Source organism: Canis lupus, chromosome 20 (assembly GCF_003254725.2).
Source record: "Canis lupus dingo isolate Sandy chromosome 20, ASM325472v2, whole genome shotgun sequence".
Lineage (NCBI taxonomy): Eukaryota > Metazoa > Chordata > Mammalia > Carnivora > Canidae > Canis > Canis lupus.
In genome coordinates, this window is record NC_064262.1 from 53304548 (window position 1) to 53330641 (window position 26094).

General features: G+C 42.4%; 1 protein-coding gene across 11 annotated transcripts in view; it reads left to right on the top strand.

Annotated features, from left to right (window-relative positions):
* The window catches only part of HNRNPM (heterogeneous nuclear ribonucleoprotein M), a 277045-nt gene extending 251199 nt beyond the window's left edge, over window positions 1–25846 (top strand). The window contains exons 3-17 of one of the 11 annotated variants that reach the window (XM_025457277.3): window positions 2305–2357; window positions 3271–3278; window positions 3364–3457; window positions 4570–4608; window positions 4726–4761; window positions 5795–5948; window positions 6748–6797; window positions 7684–7744; window positions 11096–11197; window positions 12466–12510; window positions 12967–13044; window positions 20120–20173; window positions 22365–23167; window positions 23754–23805; window positions 25423–25846. In XM_025457277.3, coding sequence (XP_025313062.1) covers window positions 2305–2357; window positions 3271–3278; window positions 3364–3457; window positions 4570–4608; window positions 4726–4761; window positions 5795–5948; window positions 6748–6797; window positions 7684–7744; window positions 11096–11197; window positions 12466–12510; window positions 12967–13044; window positions 20120–20173; window positions 22365–23167; window positions 23754–23805; window positions 25423–25586 — 1793 coding nt within the window. In that variant the 3' untranslated portion in view covers window positions 25587–25846. Of the gene's footprint in view, window positions 1–2304; window positions 2358–3259; window positions 3279–3363; window positions 3458–4569; window positions 4762–5794; window positions 5949–6747; window positions 6798–7683; window positions 7745–11095; window positions 11198–12465; window positions 12511–12966; window positions 13045–16602; window positions 16702–20119; window positions 20174–22364; window positions 23168–23753; window positions 23806–25334 lie in introns of those variants that run through there. The other 10 variants (XM_025457270.3, XM_025457273.3, XM_049097612.1 and 7 more) reach the window with 10 other exon arrangements.
* Window positions 25847–26094: the final 248 nt, after the last annotated feature.

The following is a 26094-nucleotide window of genomic DNA, read 5'->3' on the forward strand; positions in this document are numbered from 1 at the left end:
AAGAGGGGTGGTCTTCATTAAAGTGTGTACTAGCACATCTTGCAGATCCTGTAACCCTAATTTGCTTACATCTCTGAATTGATGCGGTCTCTCAGGGTAGAAGTTGGGAATGTATGAGGGATCATGGTTATTATCGATGCTCCCTTGGGAACAACACTACTGATGCTGGAGCCACAATGAGTGCCTAACCTGTGGCTAAACTGATAGGACGAGGGGTTTTTTAATGTAATTTTTTTTGTTTTTACTAAACTATACCATTTGGGGAAAAACAAAAAGGGACATTTTCAGCAGTTTTGGTGCTAAGGATTGAAGTTGGATGTGTGCCATCACTAGAATGTTAAGTGGAAAAGTCCTAATTTCTAAACCTAGCTTTTTAGGAAAAAAATTTGGTTTGGACTTGGTTGGTTTCTAGATTGCAGTGACAGTTTTTTGATAAAGTGTCTTTATGGACACAGACTAGAAACTTATATGCAACAGTATTTGATATTTGACAACATAGTTACAGTTGTCTTGAGTTAGATATTGTGATGATTTATTTTTAAGGTTACTAGATGGTAGTCACAGCTTGTAGAAAATAAATTTGAGGTCTCTTACTGTCTTGACACTATTTGGCATTTTTATTAAAGTGGAGATAAGGCTGTTGGTCCTCAAATGGCTGCTGCTGTTGAAATGAATGGCTTTTTAAAAACATGGCCTCAGGAATGGCCACCTTTTTTGGAATTGCTTTACTTTTGTCTGGGTAAAATAAGGATAATTTGCCTGACTGTCCCTTGGCTGTGATCATTTTCAGTTTGTCCCACTGGAGTATGTAACTCCAAAATTTATACCAGTCCCTATACTTTACTTCATTTCTTTGCACTGATTCTCTTGTTTTGTGCAAAGTGCTGGTTTGGTTCTGTAACATTCCATGAAAGGACAAGGGGGGAGGTGACTTTGAATACTTGGCCTTGTTGTCAACTCCCATGCAAATATGTTACTAATAGACATGCCCTTCAAATTGTTAATTTTAGTTTAAAAGTAATTTTATCTTACGTTTAAATCTTTCCTTGCTATTATTAATTTAAAAATCCTCGTAATTTGAATATCCTTTAAGCAAAGGATTTAGAATAGGCAGGACTTGTTGAGGCCATTAGACCTTGTACTGTTAAACCAAAGTTGAACACAGAATTGGAGAAGACTTTACTATCATAAAAATAATCCTTTAAAAAAAAGAATATTCCTGAAGACAAAAGCACTTTCTTGACTTTGGAGAACCTGCTTAAGAGATTGTTTTCTCCAAGTTAACACTTTTAATTACTGTTCTCTTTGTGCCATCTTCAAGTTCAGCAGCCATTTTGGTGGTTGTCTTCTTGATGGGTTCTAAAATCTGGTCTTGGTGGTCATGAATTGGCAATCCAAACCTTGAGGAAAATCTGCTGAATCTTTTGAAATACTTTGTTTCCCCACCTCCCTTTGTGTAGTTCCGAATCTCAATCTGAATCTCAATCTCGTGAGTCTTCTTGTTTAGTTGCAAACTGAACTCTAAATTTGCATTTGTGTTTTTCAATGGGAAGGTTGAGAAAGCAGGAAAGATAAAGCCTGGTTTAATTCACTGAAGAGAATCCAGATGCTGCTCTGGATTTATGATCGGATACTCAAATATCTTATTTTTGACAGTTCTGGAGCCTGATGCCATGTGCAGGACCAGCTCCAGATTTTGTGGGGCCCCATGCAAAATGAAAATGCAAGGCCTCTTGTTAAAAAATTAAGGATTTCAAGATAACAGAGCATTAAGCTAAGCACGTGGCCCTCCAGTGCATGGTTGCACCCACGTAGCCGGCCATACTGTGTGTTTGCCTTTGAGCGTATTATACTTGCACATTCTTAATATTTAGCATTTGAAGCTCGGTTCGGTGGCATTGCAGCTTGTGTGCTGTTTGCCTGCTTTCACCCATGAGATTATATTGTGTAAAACTGTTTTCCTCCTTTCCCCAAAAGAGTGAATCATGCAGACTTCTTTCCGATAGATTTGGATTGCCTCTAGTCATGATTGAGTATTCGAGACAGGGAAATTGATATGGAAATATGTGGAAATAGCTTGTTTGTGGTGGGAGGAAAATCAAGGACATAATTGTTAATGAGTCTCACCTACTTTTACTGCACACCTGTAATGCCTAGTTTGGTGGTTTAGAGAATATGGAGTGTTTCTGGGCTTTCTTATAAGGCAGAGGCTCCATACAAGGTTGCTGATGATTGTTCTAAATTCCCATTGTTTTCTTGGCTTTTCTCCCTTGGTTTATGTGTCGTCTGGAAACTGATTTGTAGTTGGTGAGGTAACATACGTGGAGCTCTTAATGGACGCTGAAGGAAAGTCAAGGGTAAGTGTCTGAGAGAATTTCTTCTGTGGATTTACTACTTGAAAAATGTAACTGTATGGTGGCGTGGAATCGAATGAAATCAGGAAGGCAGTGAGTGCTCATGTTATAGTAGCTATGTTTGATTTTGCCAAACATTTGAGTGGGGTGGGAGGGGATTTGCAAACGGGAGTCCCGCTTTTCCAAATGGCTGGCCAAAGAGCTTTTTGGTATTCTGTTTGGATGCCCAATTTGGATAACTGGGGACCAATAGCAGCATTGTCTCTTTGTTAACAGAGGAATTGGCTGTGTGTGAATTATGCATGGAATTTTAGCGGTGGTATATTAATGTAAAACGTGTGTTCTTGTCTAGAAAATGTTATTCTTGGTCGTTTGCTGAATTTGAAAGTTGTGTGAACCAAAGATTTCCGAAAAGTCGCCTTTGTGCCAGTAAATTGTAAAACAAATTTTAAAACCTGAACGTTTAAAATTGGCCTAGTTTAAAGAGAAAATAAATTATTTTGTCGTGCAATAGAATGGCTTAGAATAATCAAAGGATGAGCTTTAATTTATGGAAGGGATGGATTTAGGAGGAGTATGATAAGGAATTGATTTGAGTACAAAGAGAAGCAGATCTAAAGTTTGTGTGATTTCTTGGAGAACCTGAATTTAGGTCTGCTTATAACCTCAGCAAGTATAGTGCAATGCTGGTAATGTGCAGGCAGAGGAGAGAATAAGGAGCCCAGCTTTTAATAAGGAAGGGTAGGCAAGACATTCCTGTGAGCTTCCCATTAGAAGGGCTTAATTTAAAAACTAACTTTGTTACATAAATCATACTTGTAATTTATGTAATTGTCATTGATATTTACTATGCTTTTCTTTTCTTTTTTTCCCCCCTTTCCTTGCTCTTCTGACTGGTCTGTGGCTTCCTCCAAAGGGATGTGCGTAAGTATTGTCTAGTTACTTATTGGCAATTGAGCCTTCTAAATTGCAGGACTGGTTTCACTCATCTCCTTTTGACTCTTCATAGCGTTGTTGAATTCAAGATGGAAGAAAGCATGAAAAAAGCTGCCGAAGTTCTAAACAAGCATAGTCTGAGTGGAAGACCACTGAAAGTCAAAGAAGTAAGCTCTTGAAACAATGTGGATACCATTTATAATTGTCGAGTTGTCCCTGTTTGGAATTAGGAAAAGACACACATAGTGCTTGACTACATTTTACGGAGGAGATCAACCTGTTTTTAATGAAGAGGGTCAGTCACAGGCTTCAGTAGTCACTCCTATAAGAACTTTGGAATAGTGGCCGAGCACATCCTGAGCAACTGCTGCCTTCCTAACATCTGTGATTTGGCTTAGCAGCCTGCCTTGTTTTATCAGGGGTACTCAGACCAAGCCCACATGGTGTGTGTGTGTGTGTGTGTGCGCGCACGTACACGTTAAGGGAATCTTCGTCTACGGTTTTACCCAGCCTGAACCCTATTCTTACTTAGTCAACCTTTTTTTCTTTTTTTTAAAGCGAATTTATCATTAATCTACTTTCATATCTAATCCAAACCAGAGATCTTTTCTCTTTTGAGGGAGAGGGAAGTTTTTGTCAATTACATCTCTCCCTGACTTATTTTGAGTTTTTCTTAGAGGAAAATCAGTATATTCAGAACTCAGGAGAATGTGGTAGGGTTTAAGGTTTCTGTGTGTTGAAGAGACACCTGATGAAAGGGCAAAGAGTTCAAGACTAGTGTCAATGCCAGAGTTTCACAAACCTATGCAGACCTTACACGAGTCCAACGCCTGAATAACATGAAGGACTGGAGTACCTCGGTGATCTAGAACTGCGTTTTCAAACTTTGGGGCAAAAAAAATCACTGATTGGATTATCAGAAATTACAAAGCCCCATTGAAAATTAGTGAGACTCAACTATACCAAGCCTGTGAAGATCTTATTTCCGTCTGGAAGTGTTCTATATTATATCAACTAATCATGTCATCCACCCTACCCCACCTCCCTTTCAGTTAAGTTGAGAGTTAAATTTTACACCGTTTCTTTCTTCCTCATACCTTTGGCTGGAATTCTTCTAGCCTGTTGGTTGAGTTCATTTGAATTTCTTGTTATAGATCTCAAGAAATGCTTTTCAAACAACCTCTCAATCTCTGGAGTTTTGGGAATATCACTTTTTGTGAGATCATGATCTTAGTTATCACTGAGTCAGTTAAACCTAACACTTCTGTGCTTGTTTTAGGATCCTGATGGTGAACATGCCAGGAGAGCAATGCAAAAGGTGATGGCTACGACCGGTGGGATGGGTATGGGACCAGGTGGCCCAGGAATGATTAATATCCCACCCAGTATCCTAAATAATCCTAACATCCCAAATGAGATTATCCATGCATTACAGGCTGGAAGACTTGGAAGCACGGTATTTGTAGCAAATGTAAGTAAACAGAAACATTGTCTAAAGTAGAAAATCAGAACTTTATGAAATAATCTTGTTAATATGTTATAAAAGTAGTTCTGATATTTGAGAAGAAAAAATTTAAAGAGGGTTATGCTTCTGTGCCTGGGTGGCTCAGTCAGTTAAGCATTTGCCTTCGTCTCAGGTCTGATCTCAGGGTCCTGGGATGGAGCCCTGTGTCAGGCTCTCTGTTTGGTGGGAAGTCTACTTCTCCCTATCCTTCTGTGCTCTTCCTCTCTCAAATAAGTAAAATCTTTTTAAAAAAAAAAGGGGGGGGGGAGGGTGTGCTCTCTTCTTGATCTGTGCTTTGAAGTTGGGTTTTCTCCCATAGTGATTACTGTAGTGATACGTCACAGGCCTGACAATGGTCTATTGGGACCATGTTTACTGACTTTTTCTGGTTACAGAAGTGGTAGTGGAGTCTGCATTTCCTGTGGGTTTATTTAGGTTCAGGTCGGAAAAGTATATCCACAGCGCTGATGTTTCCCTTCTTCTTGTGTCTGGGATGAAAGATGATTCTCTTGCCATTTGCAAAGGGAAATATTTTTAAAGGAAAGTGGGTTGGGGAGGATGATGGTGAACTTAAGCTGGGGAAGAAAAAATTTTTTAAATATTCACAAAATAAGCATTAATTTGAAAGGTATGAGTTGACTTAACCTGTTCTTTCAGAGGAAAGAGACAGTGAATAGCAGTTAAGGCCAGGCTTCATAATCCTACTTGAAAAATTCCACTGCAGGTGATAAATTTTTGTGACATTTAAAAATTTTATTTATGTTTATTAAAATCTTTTTTATTAAGTACACACACCCATTTGGGGCTTAATGCATGACTCCAAGATCAGGAGCCACATGCTCTACCGACTGAGCCTGCCAGGCACCCAGTATAATAAAAATAATGTCACGTTATTTTTAAATGTTTATTTCGATCCAAAGCATATTGCATTCATATAATGAAAATGGTTTTTCTAAAAGATGTCTGCATTGAGAATTTTTTTCTCCTTTGTCTTGGTTAGCTGGATTATAAAGTTGGCTGGAAGAAGCTGAAGGAAGTTTTTAGTATGGCTGGTGTGGTGGTCCGAGCAGACATTCTTGAGGATAAAGATGGAAAAAGTCGTGGAATAGGCACTGTTACTTTTGAACAGTCCATTGAAGCTGTGCAAGCCATATGTATCCTTTTATCAGAATTTAACTCTTGGTGAACAATTTGGCCTAAATGTTGTCTTTAATAATAGGGGTTTTTTTTTTGGAAGTGGTAACTTTGTATGTTAATATTTCCTGAGTGACTAGAGGGAATGCATTACTGTGGAATTTAAAAGTTCTCTCTGATAGAATGGATTTGGTACTGCGTAGGGAGAAAAAAGGCACATGCCCATGAGTGGTCTTTTCCATCGTTCTCTTTTTAGAGGAGTATGGTTTGAGGGGAGAAGTCTATAAAGAAGAGAAATTCTATATTGTTATTTCATATATAAGTTCTTGGCCCTATTTCTCTGCTGGATTGACTCATTCTAGAAGAAGCACTTGTCTCTGACCCTAGAGTTATCTTTTTGTAATCACAGTGGAAAATGCCATACATGGACACAGTCACTAAACTCAGATTAAGTCTATTACTGTGTATCTTACCCAGAAAATATGGTGCTTCAAAAAATGGTGGGGTACCCATTGGACACCTACAGAATACTCATGCCAGTACTTAAGAGGATGATCTGGTGAGAAGTGTAGGGTTATACAAATGAAACTCCACACCTAAGAAGTAAGCTGACATTTACTCCCCCTCCCACCCTTGAGTTTTATTTATTGTTGCTTTTATGCTTATTATAGAAACATTTTAAAAATATAATGAAAAATTAGAATTGCTCATAAGTTCACTACTGAGAGGGACTGGTAGCAGTTGAAGTATTTTTCTCATGTATTTCTCTCCTGTGCATGTTTTTAGAATTGTAAGAAATAACCTTAATTGTAATATCAGCTATGTTTAATGGTCAACTGCTATTTGATAGACCAATGCACGTGAAAATGGTAAGTTAATAGGCTCTCTTTCTGCATAATACTTTCAAATAACTCCAGCAAAAACATGGGATTATTAAGAGTATGCATAGGGACTCTACTGATCCATTTATGGATCGGTCTATGTTAAAGTAGTCTGCAGTATGTTGAGCAAATTTATGACAGAAACAACTTTTTGCCTGCTCATGCAGCTCTTCAGGTATTTTTTCCTTTGCACAGTTGCTTGTTTTCGGCATGGGGGTCAGTTGAGTATCCTGCTTAAGAAAGTGATCAAAGAATGGTTATGTACATGGGTTTCTGCTTTTCATTGTATTGCATTAGAAAGTTTAGCCAGAAAAAAAAAAAAAAGAAAGAAAGTTTAGCCAGTATCATATCTGTTGTGAACATATTAAGTCTTTGGTTCATATAGCCTTTAAACTTCTGTTGAAGCACTTCAGCAGTATAAACCTTAGCCCTGCTGTGGCTTTGCTATGGGTCATGGATTAATACAAGCACGACTAGAATATGCTGGGGGCAATCTAAGTAGGGCTCAAATTCAGGAAGAATATAAAATGAATTGTAAGGGGTATTGTAGTTATTTCAAACATTCAATTTGGTGTTTTGAGTAGATAATTGCTTTACATGACTCAAAAGTCAAAAAGCCTGAAAAAGATACAGTGTGAGAGTCTTGCCCAGGTCCTGTTCATTCCCCATAGCAACATGGATGTATATTTTATTCCTTCCCTCCTTTATACAAAAGGTATTTTTCCATATATTTTTTTAGATTTGTGTGTTATTCCATGGCACGGGTGGATTGTAATTTCCTATCCAGTCCTCTATTGTTGGGAGTTGTTTCCATCTTTTGCTGTTGCAAGCTGTGCTTCAAGAAATACTAAGATTTATTTACTTACTTTTTCAGGATGAAAGGGCCTTACCAAAAGGAGATTTTTTCCCTCCTGAGCGTCCACAGCAACTTCCCCGTAAGTAGTGTCAATATGGCTTAGATTTTGAATTTGGTTAAGGCTAACCAGAAAACTACCCTTGAGTTTGTGCCGTGCTATTCTGCAGTTATCTTGATCGTTCTTGAAGGAAAGTTCCAAAAAGGTTTTTGTTTTTGTTTTTTTTTAATATCTATTTTTCAGGGTGAAAAATGAACAGAGGGGGATCCCTGGGTGGCTCAGCGGTTGAGCATCTGCCTTTGGCTCAGGGCGCGATCCTGGAGTCCTGGGATCAAGTCCCACATTGGGCTCCCTGCATGGAGCCTGCTTCTCCCTCTGCCTGTGTCTTTGCCCCTCTCTCTCTGTCTCTCATGCATAAAAATCTTAAGGAAAAAAATGAACAGAAATTCATAGCTTAGGAAAGGTTGTTAGGATTACTTTTGTGGTGAGGTAGACTACATCCTAGAGAATGTAATTGGGTATTTTGGAAGCGTCTTGTGTGAGGAAGAACCAGAAACTGCACAGTGAATTAAAACCAAGTTGCGCTTGGGTTCAGAACAGATTGGTTAGTATTGTATGGCCCAACAATGCCACTCTTAGGTGTACTCCAAAGAACCAAAAACTGTGTCCACAGAGAAATTTATATGTGGATGTTCCTAGCAACATGATTTCAATTGATAAGTGGATAAATGTGGTAAATTTATACACTGGGGTGTTAGTAATAAAAGGGAATCAAGTGCTGATAGCTGCCACAGCATGGATGACTCTTGGTTCCATATGTAGAAAATGTCCAAAACAGGTGAATTCATCAACAGAAAGTAGATTAGTGGTTGCCTGGGGAGAGGGGTAAGTGGAGAGTTGTTTTTGGTGTGATGACAGTGTTTTGGAATTAGATGGTGGTAATAGTTGTATGCAACCCCAACTAAACTAAAGCTCACTGAACCATATACTTTGAATGGGTGTATCTTACGGAATGTGAAGTGCAGCCATCCAGATTTTCTAAAGATTTTATTTATTCATGAGAGACACACACACACACACAGAGAGAGAGAGAGAGAGAGAGAGAGAGAGAGGCGCACAGACACAGGCAGAGGGAGAAAGCAGGCTCCATGCAGGGAACCTGACATGGGACTCGATCCTAGGTCTCCAGGATCACACCCTAGGCCGAAGGCGGTGCTAAACCACTGAGCCACCCGGTCTGCCCCATCCAGATTTTTATATAGGGGGAGTCTGTCCTGTGACAGGGAAGGCTAGGTGACTGATCACCTCACAGATGGAAATGGTGCGTATGAGTGAAGCTCTAGGCATGTTTTCTGGCAAGCCCACAGGACTGAGTCAAGCCTGAGCATAGGCAGCAGTGGGAGGGCCAGGGAGTCACATGGAAGCCTGGGAGTTAGGTGACAGGAGAAGGGGGCCTTGCTTGTACTGTGTTTGGGAGAACTTATACTAGGTGATGCAGGTGGAGTGGGTCTGTTCTGAGGGCCAGGGAATGTCTGGGTTGCGGAAGAGGTCAAGCCTAAGGCCCGGCATTAGATTGAATTGAATGGGAGCCTAGACTAGAACACTAAAATGAACGCCTCTTTGGTTTAACATTATGGAAGCATAATGGAGGCGGACTTTGAGGGGAGGTCAGTGGCTTTAAGAGTAGAACGTGGCTTATCTGTTGAAAATTAACATTTTTTTAGAGAAAGATCATATTTCTTTGTCCTAATGAATGTGACCACTTGGCATTGATAACCCAGGATCAAGGTGATGGCTCTTGTTGACTTTTGTGCCTGGAGGAGGTGGGATGAGGGCTATTTGGGAGCCTTGGCTGGCACACACTGGACCCTAGGGAGTCCATTATCCATGGCTTTTGGTCTCCCAGCACATTTCAGAGGCTGCCTTGGGGAGTAAGTAACCTTGGTGATCTCTTGCTGTTTCTATGCAATTTAAAAACACAGGGCCATTAAACAGATTAAATATCTGGGAACTGGTATCAGGGTTTCTTTGTATGTATTTTTAAGATTTTTTTATTTTTATTTTATTTTATTTTTTTTTTTAGATTTTTTAAAAAAGATTTTATTTATTTATTCATGAGAGATGCACAGAAAGAGAAAAAGAGGCAGAGACACAGGCAGAGGGAGAAGCAGGCTCCATGCAGGGAGCCTGACATGGGAATCGATCCCGGGTCTCCAGGATCAGGCCCTGGGCCAAAGGTGGAGCTAAACCACTGAGCCACCCGGGCTGCCCAGATTTTTTATTTATGTATTTGAGAGAGAGAAAGCCTGTGTGTGAGAGAGAGCAGGGGAAGGGAGAGGAGCAGAGGGAGAAAGAAGTAGGTTCCAGGGAGCAGAATCCTAGGATCCTGGGATCATGACCTTGCCACCCAGGCCCCCTTGGTATCAGGGTTTGTTGTTATTTTGTTTTGGTTCCCATTTACAAGTATTTGGTTCTCATTTAAAAATATTTTACCTGATCTTGGTTTAAGCCTCAGACTGCGGTCACTCAGAGCATCAGAAATGTCTTACACTATCAGGTCTTGTTGGCTATTTTGAGACCAGTCTATATTCTTACATCCCTGCCTTGTGGAGCATGGAGTTGAGAGTGAACTGTGTATATCGATCCCCACAGATTAGGAAGCTTTCTGGGCAGAAGATACACGAGCTTCACTGTTTTGAAAACAGCCCACAGTGGAGTCAGAGAACAGTGTATGCCCAGTGTTAATTGGCTTTTTCTTGGGAAAAGTCTTTTGGGGTACCAGGTTGGGAGGTGGAGATTAGGTATATTTGCGCTGCTGGCCACCTGATGTTAATTGTCTTTTATAATCAGGTGTTTCTCAGTTCGAGATACAGGAAGTAAATAAATGTCCATGATTTTTACATGTGAGTTGTTCGTAATTCTTTTCTGTAATTTTCAAGAGGCCTGTTTTTTTTTTTTTTTTTAACTTGTCTTTGTTTTATATATATCACAAACTCAAATCTAATTGCATATGAAGTTATGCCTTGATGGGTGCCTTGGTGCCTTGGTGGCTCAGTGGCTCAGTTAATTAAGCTCTGTCTTCACCTCAAGTCAGGTCATGGTCCTGGGATGAGCTTTGAGCCTTGCATCCTATTCCCTGCTCCTCAGGGAACCTGCTGCTCCCCTGGCTTGTGCTTGCCCCCTTCTCTGTCAAATAAATAAATAAAATCTTTAAAAAGAGAGAGAGAGAGAGAGACAAGTTACGTCTTGAAAGGGATAGCTCCCAAATGTACCAGTGTTGAATTTCGAATTAGGCCCTAGGTTTGCTCGTGGAAGTGGATGGATGGGAATGGAGTGTGACGTTTACAACACAGTAAACAAAGACTTTTTGCCTTGGAAGGATATGCTTTTCTAAGTCTAATCTACAGTTCCAACTTTCTCTTTTCTTTTCAGATGGACTTGGTGGTATTGGCATGGGGTTAGGCCCAGGAGGACAGCCTATTGATGCCAATCACCTGAATAAAGGCATTGGCATGGGAAACATAGGACCCGCAGGTGAGAACTACAGTGTACTTTGGAGATTTCTGGGGAAGTTAGTGACTCAAGTGAACTATTAGAATAATTAGACATTAAGTACTTCAAATGGAATAAAGATTTATTTGGGGCAGAATTCCCTCATTCATTTGATTCATTTTGATAAAAGCAATATTTTGTATTTTTACTGACTTGAATCCTTTTTTCTAAAGTTACCATACGTTTGCATTTTATCCTTGGATGACCTTCCGAGCTTAGTTAAGCTATTTGATAAAAGGAGGCAGACCAGAGAGTTGGTCTTGCTCAAGGTCACACTATCAGTTAGTGACAGAGACTGTAGGTCTCCTGACCATCAGACCATAGCACTGCCACAGTCTGTTACCCAGACACCCTTTGGGCCATTGCCTGGTGTTAACGGCTCCTAGACTAGGGTAAGGGCATTGATGGATATAAAAAGGCACAGAGGCCCTCATTGCATGACAACGTAGCTGTCACAGGCCACAAAGACCTGGTGTTCAGTGTTGTCTTTGTTCAAAAAGATAAGAAGTAGCTAATGAATGAGAGCTTTGTGGAGAATATGCTTTAAACTTTGCTGTTTAGCATTTTCATTCTGTGCAGGAGACATTTATATACTATTAGGAACTATTTCATTTTTATGACTATAGAGTTAGAGCTCTCTTAAAATCCTTTGAATTGCAGGATGGATGTCCCTTCACCCTGCTACCGTTAGTTCTGCCTGTCCCTTATCTCCCCCCACATTAAACTCTGGGCTGACCTCTATGCCCTGGGCCTTCTTGGAATATGGCCCTATCAGTTTAATGCCCCCCCCCCCCCAAACCCAAAGAAGAAAGTTTGGGGTGGCGGGGAGGGAAGCCTCAAGTGTTTTTAAGAACTGCTTTTTAGAGAATTTTATCTTCAAAGGAGATTTTAAGACTTATATTCCCTAAAATGAACTTCTAAAAAAAGAGTATTCCTCAGTTTGTATCCAGTAATTATATATCATGTTTAAATGCCCTGACTTGATTTTTTGTTAAAATTGTATGTGGGCCCTACAGAATTTTGAGTCACATGGTGATTATTTTGTTAAAGACATAGTTTCTTGGGATGCGATAGTTTGAAAGGTGATATGGGAGAGCCCTCTCCATCCTCCTTTTCTTTTACAATTAAAATATGTTCATAATCAGGAATATTTTTTGTTCATTTGCTGGTTTGGAATTTCTTGTGCTTTTTAAGTTCAAACGTTACTGCTTTGACATAATTTTAGTTTGCATTGACTTTTTCTTTTTAAGGAATGGGAATGGAAGGCATAGGATTTGGAATAAATAAAATGGGAGGTAAGAGATTTAAAATGAAGTAAAAATATAATCACTTTTAGGTATGGTTTTCTCTCACTTTTCCTCTTTCTTTTCCCTTAAGCCTTGCATGAATTCTTGCTTTGATTTCCAAAAAGTTGGAGTCTAGAAATTAATTTTACCTGTCAGTCTATCCAGTGGGTATCTTGGCTTTTGGCTCTGGCTTTCTCACTAACTAGCTCTGTGACCTTGGGCAAATCACTCCATCTCTCTGGGCCTCTCTTTGCTTGTCTGTTGAGGGGGTTGGATCAGATTAGCTTTTTGAAGACGGTGATTTTAGCAAGGGCAGTAGCATTTTTATTCCTAAAGTCCTTACACTTGGTAAGGAAGTTCCTGGCAGAAAATGCCCAAGATGAAACTCCTGAAAATCTCTTTATTTTTCCGATGAGTGTAAACAGTCTCATTGAAATGGTGCTCAAATGTGAATATCTCTTGCAGGCATGGAGGGACCTTTTGGTGGCGGTATGGAAAACATGGGTCGATTTGGATCTGGGATGAACATGGGCAGAATAAATGGTGAGCCTTGTGTTTTCTTTCTGCTTAAACCTGCCCCCTACTGGCTGTTGACTCTTGGGTGACCTTGAGGCAACAAACCCTTTTTTAATGAATGATTTGCCCCTTCCATTTTTCTATTTAATTAGATGTCTTTGAATTGCCTTAGATGTTATTAAAATCACATTTGTATTTCAGCAGCTAGACTTCCTAGTAGGTAAGTGTTAATCCTGTTAGTCACTAAATGTATGTCCTGTGTTCTGAATTCCCCCATAATTACCCAATAAAATAATAAAACTTTTTCATTGTCTCTAGCACTAGCAAGCATCCTGTAGATAAGTGTGGTTGTATTTTGCTCACTTTAAAGGTATCTTTCTCACTTTAAAATTGTCTTTAAGTGTAAGGGATTAGTTTTATTAGTTTCTTTGGAGTTTTTGATCAAATTCATATATCCCCTGGAGTGCTGGACTGCATCAGTTCTTGATCATCTGCTCTCATAAAACTCTTGAGTTGTGAGCAGAGACATTGATTTAATTTAGCATTTATATAGTGGGAGTTTTGGTGTGCTATCATACAGATCTTCTAGCCTTCTCAACCCTTTAATAGAAATATAATAGTGTGTTCATTTAGTCCTTGCAAGAACCACGTGATTTGTAGGTACTTTTATCATTTCGTCAGAAACTGAGGCCCAGAGAGTGACTTGCCTAAGGTCACATGGCTAGTAATACTGGGATATGGATCCTGGCTATCTGGCTCCAGAGCCTGGCTTTTAATTACACTGTAATTCTGCCTTTTAGAACTGCCTCCAGCATGGGCTTCAGCCCCTCCTGATTAGGGCCTTGGGAACCCTTCAGTCTTTCTGAAATCCTCTGGGGTTGGTTGACTCCTTGACACCTCACCTGTGGGGATATAGCTTTCCTTATACACATAAGCTTCTCTGGGATGGAAGGTCATTAAAGATTTGATTTAAATGTTTCTTTGCTAACCTGCAGTATCCTTTAGTGTGAAGAGAGAGTAGAGCAAGTGAGAATCCTACTAGGATAGACCTTAATTGTCAACTGGAAAGAAGGAAAATTCTGATGAATAAACTGCCCTTCTTAATGGGGGAGGGTTGCCTTGTTTTAGATGATAAAGAGCTGTAGGGAAGTCCTCACCATTAGTCAGGAATGAAGGGACAAAGGTCTGCGTTTCCAGTGTGCTTTCTGGCTGGCCTGTAGCTTGTAATGTGTATAGGAATTCTAATAAAAAGAGTTGGAGGAATCTGGCTTGGTAGAGTGTTTGCTCAAAATTGATGAGTCATTAGGAGTTGGAGTTGCTGAGGAGTGGAGTGATGTGATTTAGAAATGGATGAAGAGGGGGTGGGGCTGTGCTGAGTAGCATGGGCAAAGTCCTCGATAATCTGGCAGGTGGAATGCAGCAGTCACAGTTATGGGCCTGTTGACCAAAGGTTCAAAGTGTTGATTCTCGTGGAGAGCTACAATGGGAGGATGTGTTCTGATGCAGTATTCTTAGATGTTCTCAGATACAGGTACTCCCAAGTCTTCCCTCATCATCCTCTGTAGTAGAGAATAGGGACTTCTTCCACTTGAACTGTGTTCTGAGTGCAATCAACTTTATCAGGGGGAAAGTTGATAAAGATGTTTTGATTTAATTTAGTGTTTAATTGGTGACCATAATGCATCTACTATGGTTGGAGGTGCTGATACCAGACTGATTAGAAATCAGAATCTCAGGGTCAGTCAGTCAGCAGTAGAGGTCAAGTCCTATAGAATGGATATTAAAAATTATAAATTAAAAACTCATCAAATACCAAAGAATGATGTGTAATATTTGACAAGGAAATTCTCTCTCTCTCTCTCTCTCTCTCTCATAGTACGTTGGAATTCTTGGGTAGTACATTGGAATTCACAGAGGGCTCCCTGAACTGTAGAGCCTGTTGACAGTTGGGAAAATGAGTTTTGTTTGTTTTTTGTTTTGTTTTTGTTTGGGAAGATGAGTTCTGAGGCCTTTGCTGCCTATATAGGACTTCCTTATCTCAAGGGGGGCAAAGTGCTGCCGCCTTTTATGCCCTTATGATAGGGATTAAAGGAGCACAGCAGAGCATTGTCCATTATAGTACCACTCTGAGATTTTAGATTTTTCTTCTGCCTACCCCATGCAGGCTTGTGCAAGTTGGTTACATTTTCAGCAGATGGCACACTGCCAACCTGAGATTCAGTTAGGTCAATTCAAACTGAAAAGCAAGTTCACCAATTGCTAAAATTTCTTTCTTTCTTTCTTTTCTTTCTTTTCTTTTTCTTTCTTTCTCTTTTCCCTCCCTCCCTCCCTCCCTCCTTCCTTCCTTCCTTCCTTCCTTCCTTCCTTCCTTCCTTCCTTCCTTCCTTCCTTCCTTCCTTCCTTCCCCTTTCTTTCCCCCTCTCCCTCTCCCTCTCCCTTCATTCATTCATTTTTATTTATTAGAGAGAGTGAGCATGAGGTGGGGGGGGAGAGGGAGAAGCAGACTCCCTACTGAGCAGGGAGCCTGCTGCTGGGCTCGATCCCAGCACCCTGAGATTGTGACCTGAGCTGAAGGCAAATGCTTAACAGACTGAGCCACCCAAGCACCCTTCTGCTGGCATTTTCTAATTAATTCATAATTCTAGCCTGCATTTGGTAGACTTGTTCACTTCATTGAAAGTATAGGTACTTGATCTGTAGATAACCATTTTTGGTAGTTGTACAAGTAAAGGTGATCATTATATAGCACCTGTTTACCTTGATTTCTAAGGAGCAACATTAGATTTTTCAAGGCCCTCTCAGTTCAGGAGGGAGACACAGTGTGCTACACATCTTAAGTCTTGCTTTAGAGGAAAGAAGTAGCTGGTGATGAGATCATCAAAGGCTTTCCCCATAGAAACTAAGACCTTAGCTTTTAAAAGACGTTATAAAATTTAAGTCCTGCTCTCAGCATAGGAAAAATTAACAAAGTTAACAACATCCTTGTGTAGAGGAAACTACTTCTGTTAGTAGGGAAGACCTATTATATGCAGGCATGTTTCTATATTCTGTGCGGATATGCTTGTGTTAGTAGAGTATGGATTCTTGCATTGGGTTTAGGTTCTAATCTTTGCCTCACCCCTTGCCAGGCATGTGACCTTGGTCAAGTTACTAAGTCCTTTGAGCCTCCCTTTCTTTGTATGGGGGCAGTGATCTTGGAGGGAGAATACAGGTATGCAGGCTGTTGGGAGGATTCTATGAACTGTAAGCGCATGGAAAGCCCCAGGAGGGGCGGGGAAGTGGTAGCTGCTGCTGCAGCCTGCCCTTGACTCAGCATGTGCCCATGCCATTTGCTGTAGGAGTAGGTACTGGTATACCATACAAGTGAGGCTTATAGTGAACGTTGGTCAGTCCTTAATGGACTAAAGGTAGATAGTTTTTAGGGATTGACTCGAAGTGACTTTTTTAAGGAATAAAGGACGAATGATGGTTCCTTGTAGAAAGAGTGCTGATTTGGTGGTGGCTGTTGCGTGCCTGTAGTTATTTATCATGTCTAAAACACAGTGGTATTCCTGGAAAGGCCTAGGGTAATATTTTTCTCCACAGAGATGGAGCGTGGCATGGGTGGAGGATTTGAGAGAGACTTTGCCAGAAACAAGATGGGAATGTCTCGAAGCTTTGGCGAGCCCCTTGGCAGAGGAATGGGTAAGAAAGCCCCTTGTGGGTGGGGCTCACCCTCAGGTCAGGGGTTCTCTCTTAGGCAAAGTCAGCTGTTTTTCCTAAAGTCTTTTAAAAAATAGACCTAGGTAAAAACTCTGGACCTTGAATTTTTTATTGGTATCAATGGCACCATTTTTCTTTAGTTCTTTTTAAGTGGCTTCTTTGGTTGCCTTGGTATAAGGTGTTTGCTGTGGGAATTCAAACTGCTGCATTTACACTGCACCGGCTCTCTCGAGTGGTGGAGGTTTCTGAGGCCCTGCTGAATGGGGTGTGAGTCCCCTTGTCCAGGGCACTGTGATAATCTAACAGATGGCATGGTGTGTTTGCTGGTGCCTTTAGAAGAGGCCTCAGGAAACTGGGGGGGATTTTCTGATGCTGGAAGGCCTGGAGGATTGGGCCTAAGTGCAGAGGATCTCTTGTTTACAATTTTGGTTAGATTGCAAAGTGATTTCTTCTCAAGGAATGTCTCTCTCCCCCCTCTTTTTGAATTTAGACGTTTCTGAGAATCTGCCAGCTTAATTCTTCATTAGCATGGTGCAAAGAGGTTGTCCAGTTTTGGGCTCTTCAGTTTATGTCAAAGGCGATTTGGAGTGTGGATCCATACTCTGCCCCATCCTTACCTGCTTCTCATTCTGTACAGATGTGAAGCTTCCATGGGACCGCCTCAGAGTGCTCAGCCTCTGACTTTGGGGGACCCATTAATTGGGAGGGTTTTAAGCACTCTTGTGTAGTTTGTATTAGATATATTCTTAGAATTTATAAACGTCCTGGAAAGATTCATCATCTGGCTTGTCAGTGAGACAGATGCTTCTGTAGACTATCTGTAGGATTCCCATCTTCATGTTGTGTCCTCCATGAAAATCAGGAACTGGAGACTTGTTTTTCTTTTTCCCTACTGGCAGTTAGGTACCTGGAAGGACCTTTTTGTGTCTTACTATGCTGGTAGTGAAGATTTACATTTTTTTTTTCTTTTACTTGTTAGATATGACTGACTAGCTTTATTCTAGAGTATTCCAAAGCTTTAGAATTCTAGGGATGAGTTCATAAATTTGTATGTGACTGGATCAGCTAAAAGTTTCTTGTTTATGACTGACTTTGTTTTTGTGTCCTGGAATGGGAGGATATTTTTAAAAATATTTAAAAACTTGTCATTTGGTTGCGAATAGCAATTTGTGGATACTGAGGGTGAGAAGAACAAGATGGCCATATGCTTTGCTTCCATAGGGATTTCTTCCTGCCTTAGGCCTTTAATTTTTCACTGGTCTTTGGTGCCTCTCAACCTCTGTGATGAGGCTGGAGGCCTTGTCCTGGTTCGTGGAGTGGCACAAGAGGTAGATCTGGTGAGGTCAGTATTTCTCATGGCAACAGGTAACTCCTCTAGTCCCAACCTGAATAGAAATATCATCTGTAGGGCTTGCTGTCTCCTACTTTGCCACTTCCTCTGATTGAGAGTATCGTATTTCTTTGTCCTGTGACCTCCCAAAGTGACATGGGCAAGAGAACAGGGCTTTGTTCTGGACTTCCCTGCTGCTACTTGTGATAGACACAGTTTAGTAAAAAGGTGTCTAAGTTTAAGGTGGTGTTTCAGACCAGTTGGCCTGGATGGTCTTTTTGTGTGTGTGTGTGTGTGTGTGTGTGTGTGTGTGTGTGTGTGTGTGGCCTAGATGGGTTTTTTGATTTGTTTATTCAGTTCTTGATTTTTCTCTCTGTTTTTCACTTGAAAGTTGAATCGTTTTGGTTCCTCTTTCTCTAGTGTCTCCCCATTCAGTGTCCCTTCTCTACTATCAAGGCAGTAGATCTTTGCCCTTGTTTCTGGCAACCACTGTGCTTGGTGGTGCAGGGATATAGATCTTGAAGGAGGTGGTGCAGCTGAGGAGATAGATGATGCTCAGTGGCACAGGGCAGCACCAGAGGCCTAGTGAGAGTGCCGGTGGAAATGTTGGTTCCTAGGCCTTTGGGAGCCATGTGAGCAATACACAAAGGTGATCTATTTTCTCTCTGTTAAGATTTGGAAAAAGCAGTGCTCTACATGGCTGATAGAAGTGTTCTGCTCAGAGAGCACTGGATCCAAGCAGGAATGCAAGAAGACTGGGCAGGAGGTACAGTTTAAGCTGGATGGGGCTGGGTGTCCAAGAGGGTTCAGCATAACTTAGAGAATATACTGGCAGATAGAGAGGGCCAAACAGCATCAGGTGCAGAGGCCTGGACATGAGGGTCTACCTGGGGCAGGAAGAACAGATTCAAGTTCAGAGTCAGAGCAGAGAGGTCTGTGAATACCCAAGAAAGGATTTTTCTTTCTTTTCAAATCAGTGGTGCGCCGATCGTGAAGCTTTTGTGAGGAATATTTTGATCTAAGTGCTGATTTAGGAAAGTGAAGCTGGGCTTGGGTATGCTGAGCTGGATCTCAGGTGTCATGGGAGAATAAGCAAGCCCTGTACTGCTTGCAGGCTGGAGGAGGGCTGTTGTTTCTAGGTATGCTTTCCCACATCTGTCCTTTAGCGCAGGTAGTTGTAGTGCCAGAAACAGCTGTGGGGGTGGGGTTAATCTCTGTGGTCTTAGTCATAAAATGAGATGTACTCTGTGGCTGTTTGTCCATATTGCTGAGCACACTTTGGGACTGTAGAGGGGAGTGGGTACAAATGTCTTTACACAGTGGAAGGCTGAGAAGAAACTTAAAAGCTAACGCTAACCATATAGCTTTAAACAAACTTGAAAGAGGTTTGGATTAATTGTTGGCAAATAAGCAACAGTGTTTTCTATTTGAGACAAAGTGTTGAGTGTGGTAGGGTTTTTGTTTTCCTAAAGCTTTGTCTGTCACTGTCACACCCAGCTCCTTCCAGGTGGGGCTGGTGGGCTCCACATGCTGGAGTCTTTCCGTGCATGACTTGTTCGTAAGGTCATACTTCAGCACTGCATGCAATTGTTGCTGGTTTTCAGGACTTTGACAGTACAGCCATAGCTTGAGTTTGCTAAGAGATAACCGTGAGTTGTTGATCGAATCTGGTGGGTGTGTGCAGGCTTCAGTTTGAGTACTGAGGGTCTGGATCAGCTTTAGAAAACTATGCTACCCCCCACCCCCATTCTTGCTCTGATGTTCGCAGTTCAATTCATTGGTGCATACTGACTCTTTACTTAGCTCTGCTGGGCGCATTCCCAGATGGTCTTGCCAACTGGGCCTCAGACTCTGGAGCTACATGGGAACCTAGAATCATGACCCATCATCAAGGACTCTTACGGTTTTCCAGTAAAATTATCCTGTCTATATGTGTATTTCTTAATCCCTCCCCCCTTTCCTTGTTTTATTTTTAAATTAGTAATATTCTTATTCTGGAATCTGTATTAAACAAATTTCTGTTATCGTAGAGAAATTTGGCTAATTTTTTTTTCTTCCTGATTTCCTTAGAAATCCTAAGTAATGCACTGAAGAGAGGAGAGATCATTGCAAAGCAGGGAGGAGGTAGGAAACGCTTAGTTTTGATGTTTTGATTTTTAGAATAGGTTGTTATTACTGGGGATAGTAAGAGTGTAGTGGTGAAAAGCATGGGCTCTAAAATAGACTGCCTGGGTGGGAACCAGCTCTGTCTCTTCCTAGCGTGTGACATTTGGCAAGTTACTGAACCTCTCTGTTTTCCATATTGTAATATGGGGTTATAATGGTACCTACTTCATAGGGTTGTTGTAAATGAGTTAATGCATAGAAAAAAATATTTGTATAAGTGCTATATGTAAGCATTAGCCATTGTTATTATAATTCCATGTAATTTGGGGCCTTTGTTTTAAATACTGTAAAATTGTAAATTCATAAAAGTAAATACCTGATTAAAAGGTATACTACCTCCAAATCTAACAAGTGCTTACTAAGCTATACACATGTACTCATAAATATTTGGAAAATTATAAAGTAAAAAAAAAAAAAAAAGAAAATTATAAAGTAAGTAAATACCTGCAATTTCACTACCCAGTGATGAGTGTTGTAAACATTTTGGGAATATCTTTTCATTAATACACTTTTTAAAAAAAATGGGTATTTAAAACTAAATGAACTTTTCCAGCTTGAATGCCTCACTTCCCCATGGCTCTGAGTGTCTTGGCATTTCCTTGGTAACTCCACTTGCTGGTTATTTCTGTGGTGTGTGATACTAGAACTCCATGTGGGCACCGTTTTCCCCTTGTTCTCTGTTGCTGTTGGCATCCAGGGGGTCAGCCTGATTAATGATATTCTTGAGCATGCTACTGCCCTTTCTAGTATCTTGCTTTTTTAAATACTTTTAGAAATTTTTGCTCTGAAAGACTAATATTCCCCCCCCCCCTTTAAAAAAGATTTATTTATTTATTCCTGAGAGAGAGGCAGAGACATAGGTAGAGAGAAAAGCAGGCTCCTCACAGGGAACCTGATGTGGACTCGATCCCTGAACCCGGGATCACACTCTGATCCAAAGGCAGACAGACACTCAACTGCTGAGCCACCCAGGTGTCCCAAAAAAAGACTAATCTTAAATTTTTATATTTTGCCACTTGGTGTGCTGTTACTCAGCTGAGGAAATGGAGAAGTGGAATGACATGTGATGTCAGCCAGAGACTCACAGAAACTTCTGAGTTTCCTTTTCTTCAATTACATCTTGGACTGGGCTGCTTGGGTCACTAATGGGCTGGCTGTGGACTCAGCTGACCTTTTTTAGAGGCAGGTGGCAGTGGTGATGGCGAAGCTTGAGTGAGAAGGGACCCTTAGAGGCTCTGAATGTGGAAAAGTGGTGGGCAGTGGCCTTGGAGGTGGAGCCAGCCCCACCTTCTACAGAGTTACCAGCAAAACAGGGTCACTGCATTGCTGACACGAAAGCATGTGTCCAGCTAAACCATGGCATCGAGAATTGATCTTAGACCTCTTCTAGAATCTACTCTGCAAGGCCATTGACTTCTTTTCCTCTAAAGCCAGCAGAGTTATACACAAGTTATTTGGTGGTTTTCTTCACAGAGTAAGGCTCCCTGGAAGTGCCTGTCTATCTAGACATAGAGGGTCTATATTGGTGTTTGTTTTCTTTATCTACTCTTATTTACATGGCTGTATACTAGCTTCTTTATGCCTGGAGGTGCTAAGGAAATGCAGCCAGACTGGCCATCAGCAGGGCATCTGAGAGGGACAAGCTGGGAGAGGGTAAAGGTTGTGAGTGATTTGAATTGTCACATACAATCCATGTAATCCATTTTACAGACTGACCAACTCAGGGTGGGGTTTCTGAGCTTTGAGAGCATTTCTCAGTGTCATTTGGTGGGGAGACCTCACAGTTCTTGGGAATTGACAACCATGGCTCACAAAGCTAGTTAGAAGTACTAGGGCTTCCGAAGTAATGGTGGAGAACGTTGTTGACACAGTCCTCCAGGGTAGAATTTCTCCCTTTTTAAAATTTTACTATGGAAATGTAAGCTGTGGCATAGAAATAGGAAGAACAATGTCCTCACTACCCTGCCTTAACAACAGTTAAGCCTTGACATTTGAGGGATGTCTAATAAATTGTTGTGGGACTTAATTCCTGAACTGTGGTTGAGCTTGTGAAGTGTAAGCCTCTGCACCCAGGTCACCCTCCTGGCATGGTGTGCACACAAGTGTGCAAGTCCCTGATACCTGCCTCTGTTTTGTGTCCCTGTTCCAGGTGGAGGTGGAGGCAGTGTCCCTGGGATCGAGAGGATGGGCCCTGGCATTGACCGCATTGGGGGTGCCGGCATGGAGCGCATGGGCGCAGGCCTGGGCCATGGCATGGATCGTGTGGGCTCCGAGATTGAGCGCATGGGCCTGGTCATGGACCGCATGGGCTCAGTTGAGCGCATGGGCTCTGGCATCGAGCGCATGGGCCCACTGGGCCTCGACCACATGGCCTCCAGCATCGAGCGCATGGGCCAGACCATGGAGCGCATCGGCTCTGGCGTGGAGCGCATGGGTGCCGGCATGGGCTTTGGCCTTGAGCGCATGGCCGCGCCCATCGACCGCGTGGGCCAGACCATTGAGCGCATGGGCTCTGGTGTAGAGCGTATGGGCCCTGCCATCGAGCGCATGGGCCTGAGCATGGAGCGCATGGTGCCCGCAGGCATGGGGGCTGGCCTGGAGCGCATGGGCCCTGTGATGGATCGCATGGCCACCGGCCTGGAGCGCATGGGCGCCAACAACCTGGAGCGAATGGGCCTGGAGCGAATGGGCGCCAACAGTCTCGAGCGCATGGGCCTGGAGCGCATGGGCGCCAACAGCCTGGAGCGCATGGGTCCTGCCATGGGTCCAGCCCTAGGTGCTGGCATTGAGCGTATGGGCCTGGCCATGGGTGGCGGTGGCGGTGCCAGCTTTGACCGCGCCATCGAGATGGAGCGTGGCAACTTTGGAGGAAGCTTCGCAGGTTCCTTTGGCGGAGCTGGAGGCCATGCTCCTGGGGTGGCCAGGAAGGCCTGCCAGATATTTGTGAGAAATGTAAGTGGCTCTTCAGCAACTTGATGGTGGTGGTAGGCACAAAGGGAGGAAGGGTGAGGGGACAGGTTGAAGTCAGAGTCGGTGCCTTCAGTAGGAAGGGTAGCAATACAAAAGGCCACCTTGCTACTGTCCCCCCAAATTTGGTGCTAGTAGGATAAGGAAGGACTGTGAGAGTGTATGAACTGTGCATCAGGAGCCCTGGGTTATCGGACTGCTAGGTGGAACCAACAGTGAGTGAGCTCAGGAACAACCCGAGCTTCTGGACTCCCTTGGCAAGAGCCACTACACCTGGGCATGACGGACAAAGGGCTGTATCTGTATCATCTTTATACCAAGTTAACCACCTTCAGCTACTGTTGAGTGGTTTTGGGGCCTCTAACCACAGGCGACTGTCCTCTTGAAGAGAGATAATGCCACAAGGGAGTACGCTCGGTGTGCTGGTTTCGAGCCTCATTCCAGACAGGCGTATTTTGTTCTCTGCTGATCACCTATTTCCTGAAAGTTTCTCTGAGAGACCCTGGTGTTTATGCATTAGGATATTAGGATTTTGGTTGTATCACTCATCAGTTTTTCCTTTTCCCTTTAGCTCCCATTTGATTTTACATGGAAGATGCTAAAAGACAAATTCAACGAATGTGGTAAGTGTTTGAGGAAGGCTTTCTAGGTGCTTCCATGTGTTGTGGCTTCAGAAGTCTTAGCTTGTTAGTGATGCATTTGTGGGGTGCAGCGAAGCTCCCATCCTGGTCTTCACAGCCACTTGCCGTGACTCAAGGACCAGTGGGACTTGCCATTTTTCTGCCTGTGCAAATATTCAAGCCGGTTGTTGAGTTTCCTCTTATGTGTCAGACACTTCCTATGTGTGTTCTCATTTCAACCTTATCTTTCTCCTTTTATGGTTTTTGAAAGGAGACGATGTCCCCATTTTGCAGATGAGTCAGGAAAAGTCATGTTCCCAAGGTCACATGGTTTCTCCGTGACAAAGCTGAGTAAAATAAAAACATCTGAGATGAGGTTGCTTTCTACCACTGTACTGTTGGTTCATGCCTCAAAGAGCACTCACCCAGAAGTTCCCAGGGGTGAGCTTGTCTGTGAATGAGGTGAGGGGCTCTGGTTTTGGTTTTCTGGCCACACCAGGCCACCATTCTGAAAGGCTCACTTTGTGGCTGAAAGGAAGTGAAGTTGTCCCTGGGTGAATCCCTGCTCCTGACTCCCACCACCTCTGTTCTTTAAACCATGTTAAGTGGGAGCCCCAGGCCTAAGCCACAAGTCCAGGTGGCTTGCTGGGTCAAGGCCTCCTCAGTGTTTTTTCATTTCCTGTTTCACTGATAGCTCAGATTGCACCACTTTGCTGCTTCTCCTGGTTCTTCTCTTAGGGCAGCTGTTGAGCCATACGTGCCTTCTTGCTCTCTCTCCATTCTTTAGTTTGTAGTAGGTATTCTGAAAAGTCATGTTGGATCAGGCTGCTCTCCTGCCTCAGATGCCTGGAGGTGCCCATCTGCTAATGAGAAGCTCACTCTAGTCCCTTTGTAACTTAGTCCGTCCTTTTTCATCTCTCTCCTGTCTCTGAACCCGGAGTTGCAAGTGCCATTCTCCAAAAGTGCTTTATTTTAAGCTGTTGTAGTGAGAGCTTACCTTCTGGTGAGCTTAAGTATTTTAGAACTGTCCCGAGAATCCCTCTAGATGTTGACCTTCCCTTGGGCTGAGTTAATGGCTCTAGAAACGAGGGCCATCTAACATAGGGCTACGTGGTCATGTCCTTAACTCTTTCCCTTATAGACTTGTTTCATGGTGCTTGACACATACCTGGATTCTTAATCAGTGCTTGAATGAATATGTGAACCCCACTTTCAAATTAGGATGCAGTCTATGTGTGGACAATACAGAATGTCCCATTATTTCATGATGGCCTTGTAAATACTCTGAAGTCTTGAAGATGAAGCACCTATAAGGTTGGCTTCACACAGCCACCTTTATAAACTTTCTCAAGTGTATGAGTATGCATTTGAAGCTGCCATGAAGGCTTATCATGGGTCAGATGGTGGTTCTGTTGGCAGAAGAATGGCAACATGGCCAAGGGCCATAGTCGCTGGATTCCAGCTATTGTGTTCTGAGCATTTGTGTGCCAGGGCCGCTCTCCCTTTTGACTCTGTCCACCGAAATCCAACAGGTGATCTGGACTGAGTGGAGCCCAGACTGAGGCTGAGCTCTGGGTTTGCCTGATGAGTTGTGGTCTCTTCTTCCCTCCCTGTGCCCAGGCCACGTGCTGTATGCCGACATCAAGATGGAGAACGGGAAGTCCAAGGGGTGCGGTGTGGTTAAGTTTGAGTCGCCAGAGGTGGCTGAGAGAGCCTGCCGGATGATGAATGGGATGAAGCTGAGTGGCCGAGAGATTGATGTTCGAATCGATAGAAATGCTTAAGCAGTTGCCTTTTTTAAACATCGATACCAGACCTCTGAATTTGTATTTTTTCTTGTTAACCATTTTAATTTGTTGGCTGGATGTATAAAGATGTTTAAAAAATTCAGTTGCTTTTTGGGGTAATTTGAATTACTTTTTTAATGACCGGGGTTCCATTTGACTGTTTGCATTGAGATTGCAATGTGCGCAATTTTTTTTGTAGTTGTGGCATCTTGTTGACATCGAATATGACTTTGATAATAAATACCAGTTCCTGAAAAGATGCTTGCTTTTTTGCGTGTGTGTTGTGGGGCACCCCCTGAGGTTTGAGGAGCTAAAGCCAGTCTTCTTTCTACCCTTAGAACTGTGACCACTGGGGGGTCTCATTCCCATTCCTCCTGAGCATGAAGGACATGGACCCTGGCCACTCGAGGAGAACTCTCATGGAAACTGAGTCCTGAGTGGACTTGAATTCTCCAGTGCTGGTAACAAAGCACTTGGATATTACTGGTCCTGAGAGCCATTCTCT